This window comes from Citrus clementina, unplaced genomic scaffold (genome assembly GCF_000493195.1).
Source record: "Citrus clementina cultivar Clemenules unplaced genomic scaffold, Citrus_clementina_v1.0 scaffold_8, whole genome shotgun sequence".
Lineage (NCBI taxonomy): Eukaryota > Viridiplantae > Streptophyta > Magnoliopsida > Sapindales > Rutaceae > Citrus > Citrus x clementina.
The window spans coordinates 6,314,770-6,323,870 of record NW_006262022.1 but is presented as its reverse complement, the minus strand read 5'-3'; the positions used below and the strand labels follow the sequence as shown (position 1 = coordinate 6,323,870).

At 34.7% G+C, this 9,101-nt stretch overlaps 2 protein-coding genes across 3 annotated transcripts in view; one reads left to right on the top strand and one right to left on the bottom strand.

Moving 5' to 3' along the window:
* LOC18034903 (SH3 domain-containing protein 2) overlaps positions 1 to 1,110 on the top strand; it is a 6,247-nt gene extending 5,137 nt beyond the window's left edge. The window contains 4 exon segments of the mRNA XM_006423383.2: positions 29 to 97; positions 220 to 378; positions 485 to 559; positions 679 to 1,110. Coding sequence (XP_006423446.2) covers positions 29 to 97; positions 220 to 378; positions 485 to 559; positions 679 to 795 — 420 coding nt within the window. The 3' untranslated portion in view covers positions 796 to 1,110.
* A 336-nt stretch (positions 1,111 to 1,446) lies between these two features.
* LOC18034962 (squalene synthase) lies at positions 1,447 to 8,898 on the bottom strand. 2 transcript variants are annotated; one of them, XM_024179021.1, is made up of 15 exons: positions 8,799 to 8,898; positions 8,332 to 8,545; positions 7,248 to 7,290; positions 6,732 to 6,821; positions 6,059 to 6,134; positions 5,248 to 5,317; positions 4,481 to 4,624; positions 4,276 to 4,380; positions 3,958 to 4,104; positions 3,255 to 3,330; positions 2,787 to 2,875; positions 2,169 to 2,260; positions 2,039 to 2,084; positions 1,904 to 1,964; positions 1,447 to 1,785 (listed from the first exon to the last, which is right to left on the bottom strand). In XM_024179021.1, exons 2-15 carry the CDS (start codon positions 8,524 to 8,526, stop codon positions 1,766 to 1,768), a joined length of 1,254 nt encoding a protein of 417 aa, XP_024034789.1. In that variant the 5' UTR covers positions 8,527 to 8,545; positions 8,799 to 8,898; the 3' UTR covers positions 1,447 to 1,765. The 2 variants fall into 2 exon arrangements, with proteins under 2 accessions (XP_024034789.1, XP_024034790.1); XM_024179022.1 differs by having other exon boundaries at positions 1,895 to 1,964; positions 8,799 to 8,896.
* Positions 8,899 to 9,101: the final 203 nt, after the last annotated feature.

Below are 9,101 nucleotides of genomic sequence, written 5' to 3'. Positions count from 1 at the left end.
GAAAACTGTCGTGTCCTTTTAATTTTGAATAAAGGTCGAAGCAGAACGTACTTATCATCAGAGAGTCCTTCAGATACTTGATCAGCTTGAAGGCGAGGTATCTAATTGCAGTACCTTGTCCTTTTGAATTTTCCTGTTATTAAAGCTGATTGCAATCAACTGATTCCAGTAGTTTTCTGTGTCTGTTTTATTTTGATCTATGTCTGTTCCTATCAATAGATGTTATCAGAGAGACAACGGATTGAAGCAGCTCCTACGGCTCCTACACCAAGTGTGGACACTATGCCACCACCTCCAGCATATGAAGAAGTTAATGGTATATATGCTTCTCAAACACACAATGGATCAACAGACGCCATGGGTTACTTTTTAGGAGAGGTTAGTTTTTTAATTGTCTATCTTTTTCCTACGTATCAATATGGCTGATATTAGTGCCATAATCCTACAACTGCTGTTTAACTAGATTGTTTCTAACATGTTGCAGGTTGTGCATCCATATCAGGCTGAATCTGATGTGGAGCTCACTTTGTCAGTCGGTGACTATGTGGTGGTTCGAAAGGTTCATAACTTGCTTGAATTGAACTTTGTAAATTTATTATAATAAATGAATTCCGAAACTCGCTTGTATTTAATGTATCCTGTAGAAAACAATTATTTAAGATCTGCAAACCTTGACAGGTTACAAATAATGGTTGGGCTGAAGGGGAATGCAAAGGAAAAGCTGGATGGTTCCCATTTGGATACATTGAAAGAAGGGACCGCGTTCTTGCGAGCAAGATGGCTGAAGTGTTCTGACATTTTTCCTGCATTAACTTTCTTGTGCAGCAGGTTTTGTACGTGTATGTTTTGCTCACGAGTTGTGACAAATATGAGAATACCGCCTTTGACTGCCTTTTTTTTTTTTTTGACCTGCCGTATAGTGAAATCTCCTCTTTGTGCCAACTGATGTACGAAAGCCTTTCATATATTATTTATTTCTGTACTTAGGTGTGTTGTTCATACTTGTTGATTGAGGGTGAAATAGCCTTCTGTTCAGAATATTCAGCGTTTTCCTGTTTGTTGTTTCCCGATTTTCATTTACGGAAATACGAAGTTGCTTATTGAACATGACTTTGTTACCATTGTTGAAGAATTATGATTATAATTAATTAGTAATCCTTTGCAAAATGCGTTTGTTCATAAATCATAAATCTTTAAGATGTGGGAAAAGTACAGTGCAAGGTTTTAGGGAAAAGGCATCTAGATTAACGTTCTGATTAGTTCTTAATGAGAGTGGATATTAAGATAGGTCCGACTCTGTAAGGTCTTCTCAGACTTGGAACCTTCAACACAAAAAGTTTAAGCCTCGAATAAAGAACTCGGAAGCCCTGGTATTTATGGTTAGAAGCAAGATCCCAGTTGAAGTGGGTGTTTCAAATCATATGAATAATGCTCTCTATCCCAATATATGACGAGGGTCAAAATTATCGTATTCTTCAAAAGCATTTCGCAGCAAAATCTTGAACGCATTAGGCATCAGACCGATCTTATATTACAAGGCAGTACCGGGTACACACTCTTAAAATATATATAACCAACAATATCGAGAGAACAAGGAGGAAGCAGTTTTCCATTTTGATTTACAAAGACATATTACCTTTGAACTGGATATTCGAAGAAATCCAGCATTGCCTATAAGAAGAATATTGTATGCAAATATAAGAAAAATAACAAAGTTTAAGGCAAACACTTGATTGGTCGCACAATGGATGGTCCCGGCAATAAGTTAAAGATGGTGGTGATCCTCTGCAGAAACGAAATAAAATGGAAAAATTATGAGTTGTGGAGAAAGAGAAAACGTGACGTGAGTTTTTCCTGATGGAGAAATCTTGAAGAATTCAGAAACAAAGCTTACACTACTTGCTTGCTCGGGTGGAAGAGAGGTACGAGAAAATAATGGCCAGTATGATGAAAAATATGACAATCTGCAAGAGGATGGCATAATCAGTACATAATCTTGAAATAATGACATCGGTTGAAAAATATAGCAGCAACTCACCATGGTTGAACTATATCGCAGCCCACTTTGAATAATGTAAGATTTTCTGTTGGAACCCAAAAAAAGTTTGTCAGATAATCAGTCAATCAGTGAAACTCACTGTTTATAAAACTTAGAAACTTTGACGAACCTTTTGTTTAGGACTCCGGAGTCCATGCAAGCTTTCTGTATTGCTTCCACCCTGCTCAATGTTTTTGTCGCATTTGGATCATTCTTGTTAATCTACAATAGTCAATAGCATATTTTAGCAAGTGAGTGGAAGCATCAAGAAGATACAAGAAATTTTGTGAAGGAAGAAAAAATTGGTGAAAAAGGAAAGCACTATCATTAAAAGTTGCTAGCGGCACTACTAACTTTCCTCCTATTACTGATAAACTTTGATCACTTAGGATTAATTCACCAGAGCAACTCTAAAAGCATATGAAAGGAACTTGGGTTGAAAAATAACTATTAATCTGTTAAATGGTCAAGTACTTCGCTCATTTCAACAAGACTGAAATAAGACACTACCATAATGTCAAAACAAACAAAAAAGGCAAAAAGAAAAAAAGATAAAATAAAATTCTCAAGGACCAAATCCTTTAAATACATAGATTTCCAAAAAAAGTCTACGAGCATGAAAATGAAGGTTAGTAGGTTACATATGTCCAAGAAGACAAATTAACAACCCCTCAAGACACCAGTTAACCAAAATAAATTTCATTTCAACTTGCAAAGTTAATAGGTCTTGTTATGTTTAGCACTGTACCTTGGGTTTCAGAATATTGGAAAAATCATAGAAGGCAAGATAGACATCAGTCATGTTGTTTGTTCGGTCAATGACTTTAGCGGTGAGTCCTACAAACAGAAAAAAAGTTTAAAAAGTAAAATACATTTACAAGAATTGGTAAGAGAGAGTAAAATGCTAAACAAAGAAATATTAGTTGAACCCAATAAAAAAACCGGGTAAAGGAGCATAAACATGTCCACTGGAAAATAAATTGGATTATTATTTGCACTACGCATTCTAAGAGATTCTATCTTGCTTCAACATTTTGTTTACAAGTCCAATGATTTTCAATGGATCCCATCTAGATGACATGCTAAGCAATGAAAAATAAAGCCTTTCAATGTCCATGAAACATCAAGCTTAAACCCTGTTATTTTTTGTGTTGCATGTCTGAAGTAACTCTAGTTTCACCTTTAAAGAAATACATATTCAGAATTAAGATCATACCACGCCTCATTTTGACTACACCTCTGAAGACTTCAATATTGTTGTAGCATAATGCTAGTGTTCCAATAGCCATGATCTACTAACAGTAGAATAAATCAAATGAGACGCAAGGTCTAACAGAAACATTCATGATTACAATAAGAGGGGTAATGAATAAAAATCTGAAGACCAGATGCAATAACCATTTCATATGCACAAGCAAACTATGACCAGCAAAGAAGAAAAAGAAAATGAGTTTTGCTTTGAACAGATGTAGCCCTTGAAAGTTCAAACATCAAATTTTGCAACCAAATTTCAAGGTAAGAATGGGAAAAAATTTCCAGCTATAGCAAATTGGATGTCCATATTGGAAGGGAGCCAGAGCTCATTCTGAGAAAACAAGGTTATTAACTTAATTGTGGAAAAATAATTTGGAGAGACATAGCATCATGCTGCAACTCCAGTAAATGCAACCAGCTGCTAAATATAAAACAGTACAAAAATCATTTTAATGTACTAATACCACTCTCCCCGAGGGGTACAGCCCAATTGGTTTGGCCTCTTCCAGTGGAAGCAAGAGGTCATGGATTCATCCATCTCACACCAATCTTCGAGGGGGGTAAGTTTAATTTGGGGTGGATGGTATTGTAACAGTTAAAAATAAATGTTGATACCAAAATTCCAAGATTAATTCTCAAATCAGAATATACTAGAAGCAGCGCACCTGAGGGATAGCACAGAATCGGAATATAGCATGATCCCTTAAAACAGACATGTACTTCAAACAATCTTCCACATGCATCAGAGCATTGGTGACCATATCATTCAAGCACTGTACTGCTTTGTCAGAGTTTTCCTCATATTTTAAGTCCTTGAGGGGCAAAAATTCAAAAATGCCAATTAGAAAAAGAAAAACCAACAATTAATGGGATTATGCCCTTACGAGATATTCAAAATCATAAACCCTCCAGGAGATTTAAAGGGAAATTGAAAGGAAAATAGATGTGAAAAAATTGAGATAAAACACATAAAAGAGATGCACCTCAAGTTTATTAACATATTTACTCCAGATCTCACGAGGCCAAAACATGCGACACTTCGGTATCTCATTAATATCTTCCAGATAATCTCGAATGATATTTGTTTTCTGATTGTTGAGCCAAATGGTCAGACATGGCATAGAATTGAAATCAAAAGTTGAGGCTCGGTACAAAGCTTATTGGTCACAGCACAAGTAATGGCCATACCTGAAGAAATAAACCCATCGAGTTGGAAAGACTATCTGGAGCCAGATCTTCTGTCCCAGAGGCATAGAAAAGCTTGGACAGACCTAATCCAACAAGTCCTGCTACATAGTAACAATATTCATCATAGTCATCGATCGACTCTACCTGCACGATGGAGAGAAAATTTATAACTTCATGTGATACATTTAGACTCATTGCACTCTCTGCAATTGTATATGGAACTCAAAAAGTTCCAACACAAGGAGAAATAACTTGGAAGAGATCGACTAGCTTTCACCACTTAATGAATTAATCCCCCCTAATACAATTATGCCACAATTCCATTAAACCTGTACACAAAAACACCCACATCACACAACATATGAAAGGAATAATGATTTGCACCCTTTAGATATTATATCAAGACAAATAAGATAACTAGGGGAATAATCAGGGCATAAGCCTAAACATTGTGTTTGACTATCTGCAGAGAAAATTGATCCACCCTAAATTTTCTGGAAGCGGAGCAATGATCATCTAATTAACCACTAGATGTTTCTGTGACATGTTGATAACATGCAGAAAGAAATTTCCACCTTGTAATTGGTCAAGCATTACAACTAAAAATATTATGAATTGACTTTTTCTTTTTCTTTCTATGAGGTGAGGGAAGAGGGCTGAAGTTTGACAGCCAAGAAAGCATATACAACTAGAAAGTGAGGCAGAATTATATTTAAATATCAAGAATTCATTGATTGCTTAATCCGGCATAATTATGATTCACATACCTCTTTGCAAATGAATTTTGCCATCCCAGCACCCATTCTTTTGGTTATATCTTCAATTGCATCCTGATAACTGCACAATGAATTAAAATGTAACTTTAACTGATTGTAAAAAGTAAAACTGCAGATGATATGTGTGTTATAAGCAAGTAAACACAGCAAGTTGTTAAATGTAGTTAATCGCACAAAGAAATCTATATGGTAACGCCAAAATAAAATTCAGCTTTATATTTCTCTTGTTATCTTTCACTAATTCTTCAAATTTTCAGCTTGAACTAAAATTATGAACCAGATTCATAATTTCATCAATGTATAAAGCAAAGGAACTCCCCTTTTAGGTAGCCAACCATGAACCAGAAACAGCACCCAATTGAAAACCCACCATCACCCTGATCCAAGGACTAGGTATTTATCAAACTGCATAGTCATTTACAAAACAGTATAGCATCTAAACACCCCAGATAAAACTCACTCATATTCAAGAGATTCATACGTTGGCTTACTGATTTAATAAGAAGATTACCCTTAGATTACTTATATTTAGTAGCAGTGACTTCTATGTGGTAAATTTTGAATTACAATGCCAGAAGCTTTCACAAAATCTAACATGTTTCAGAAATAAGCAACAAGCCTCCAGATATATCCTACAAAGCTATCTTTAACAAAAACGGGAAAGAGAGTAAAAGGGGCAAAGATACCGTATCTGATCAGCTTGCAGTTTGACTGGCAATAAAAGAATCAGTATGAATGCCTCATACTCACAAAACATCTTTCCAATCAATTCCATTAATAAAAGTAAGGATAAGAAACTAACCCTTTTCCAAGCTCCAGAAAAGCAGTTGAAACGTGATGAAATTGATCCATGAGCACTTTGTATTCCTTTGTACCACCTTAAATAGACAAAGAATTAAAATGATCAGAGCTAGCTAAGACTAGGAAAAGGATTAACATATACCATATTACAAACACTCCGGGAAACAAAGGTTCATTGACTTTATCTATAGAGCTATGATCTCCTGTCTCCAATCTGTTACAGAAAACCTTGTTGAACATTCAAAGTCTAATCGAATAGCCTGAAGGGTGTTGAATAACAGATCAAATTGCATGTAGATACTAGCAGTATAGCATACAACTTACAAAAACTGACCAAGCTTCTGTAACTTCCCAAGTTAGAAAGGGGGAAAAAAACGGAAGAGAAGAACCAGTAGTAATGCAACCCGGCTTCTATTACAGACTTGAACAAATTCCAAAATTAGCAGGGTACAACAAAATTGAAGGATGAAGCACAATTAACCATAACAACATGATTCCTTTATTATTACAGATGAACTGAATTGACATTTGAACAAATCTCTAAAGGATATATTAATCTAACACATGACAAACAAATTTAGCAAAGTTGACAGAAATTTAATTTGTATATTTATCCTTCTCTGGTATGATTGATACAAACAAGATAAAGCAATTCTATATATCAGGAAACTCACAAGAAAAATGCCATTCACGGTCATAAACATGACGATGAAAAGCTATCAGAATAGGCACTTTGACATCTGTAGGTATGCTGGTGTCATCCTCTGCAATTATAAAAATGATAAATACCATCAGAGAAAAGCATTTGGCAGTATTTTAAAAACAATATATAACAGCAGCAGAAATAGAAGATATACAAGAAGGATTTGGAATAAAACAGGATCTGTTCAACTAAACTCTTTATCTTATAGTCATATATCAGAATATAGAAGCTATAAATGGCGTAAATGCAAACTGGCATCTGAATGAGTGAAATTCTGGAAACCGTCACATCAAATTTACATATAACAACATACAACAGCTAGTAGTTTAAAGCAGACATTTAATATTCAATAAAGAAGATTCAGTATGCCCAACAGCATATTATGAAAGTCACTTAGAAAACAATAGGGTTCATCATAACAGCTAGAAACAAATTGGTTAAATTTAACCAGTTAGAAAACAAAAGGATTAATAATAACAGAATATACCAACAGTGTCGAGGGCTCGAAGAACCAAATAAAATATGCAAACCTGCACAACAATAAATTGTGTCATTAGGAATTAGATTAAGCTGTTTCAAAAAACAAACATAAAACAACAATGTGACTAGAAACAAGAAACGCATTAGTCTATAGGCATCTGTCACAGTAAATAATAATAGCAGAAAAGAGACACACAAGAGTTCTTGATATTATACTAATAAATAAAACTCAGAACAGCTAATTTTAGTAGTTCACAACCCATAGTTAATGTGCTTATTACTGCTTGACATTTTTATACCATAGTTGGACTCAAATAAGCTTCAACAATAGTTTCTGGTTATCCAAGGAAACTTCAAGGATCCTGGGAACAAATTCTTGGGGCAACCATTCTCTACTTTCCAACACAGCTCTTAATTTTTTTAAAGAAAATGAACTAAAGTGCACCTTTTGCTGGCAATAAGAAGAAAAGGCTCATTTTCAATAAACTATAGTCCAATTTGCTAGTTGAGAAAGAACCATCACAACTCAATGGAAGACAAACTTAAACTCACATTAGTTGAAACTTCAGCATCACAAGGAAATGCACCAGAATAGGGTAAAAAGAAAAATCCTTGTCAAACAAAAGTACACCATATATTCAGAAGACACACACCACCATAAAAATAAGAAAGATTCTCAAAATTCTTTCCCCAAGATAATAATCCAAGAATTTGAACCTCAAAATATAAACTTTCCTTCTAACAATTGAAACAAGTAATATCGAATTCACACCACAACCTACACTTAAGTAAAACTTAGATACACAAATTTCACCAATTACCCAAGAAGGTAAATTCAAAAACCGATCTTTTGGCCAAATGTAATATCACGAACACCAGTAAATAGATCAACAGTCAAATAGGCCAAACAAATAAATTCTTAAAATTTACCAACATGCATCCAAACAGCCACAAGCTTTATCACCAAAAATGCCAAAACCAAAAGCACGCATGCAGAAAAGTTACCGCTAAAAGAACTCAAACTTGTCAATAACACACCAATGATCACATCAAGAATCACGTAAAGATCCCTCGAAAATATAGAAACTTACGGCGTTTCTGAGGTCAGTACCGAGCTGTTGAATAACGAGAGCGAAACTTCTGGAGACCTTATGAAGCATAGAGTAACAAAAAGCCCAGTGAGGCTCAGATGGGATCTGCTTTTCAGCTTGCCTCGATGCCATTTTCAGCTTCAATAACGGGTAAAGATCATCTGGGTGCCTCAACACCGCTGCCAAACTCCCCATTTTTTTTTTTTTTGTAAACCTAGAAAGCAACAACAACAAAAATAAAATCTTCGAAAGGGTATTTGTAGGAGGCGTTAAATTTTGCTAGATTCTGGGTCTCTTATAATGGCGTCCTGTAAACAGAACAAATAAATAACCTTGTAATGTGGGTTCCGAAGATTTGGTTTTTATTTTTTTAATTTTAGAATTTGATTATTGGTTGAAAATAAAAACACAAAATGGAGAATAATTTGTAGTTTACAATGAAATTGATTTTAATTAATTATACTGACTGAATTGGACTTGAGGAGAGAGGCTGTGCTGAAACAACGAATATGGTTATGGCGAGGAATAAAAGCTCTGTAATTTGTTTTGTCTTTTATAGTTTTATTTTTCGATTTTTTTAATTTTTTTTTATGAATATAAAACAGCCGAATTTATTTGACGAAGCGCCGTATGTGTGGGCCCTGTTATGAAGGCAAAGACTTGTTTGGATGTTTCATTTCATGATTGAATTTGAATCTCTCAGCTCTGCATTAAAACGAAAATTAACTGGGATAAATAACGTTTTCATCCCTATATTTTAGTGCAATTAG

Excerpts from the sequence above, each read along its gene's own strand:
- LOC18034962 (XM_024179021.1), bottom strand. The coding sequence starts at position 8,526 with ATGGGGAGTTTGGCAGCGGTGTTGAGGCACCCAGATGATCTTTACCCG. Across the intron at positions 6,135-6,731 it reads CCGTGAATGGCATTTTTCTT|GTGGTACAAAGGAATACAAA; the intron begins GTGAGTTTCCTG and ends TGTCTATTTAAG. Across the intron at positions 4,381-4,480 it reads CGATGGGTTTATTTCTTCAG|AAAACAAATATCATTCGAGA; the intron begins GTATGGCCATTA and ends CTCAACAATCAG.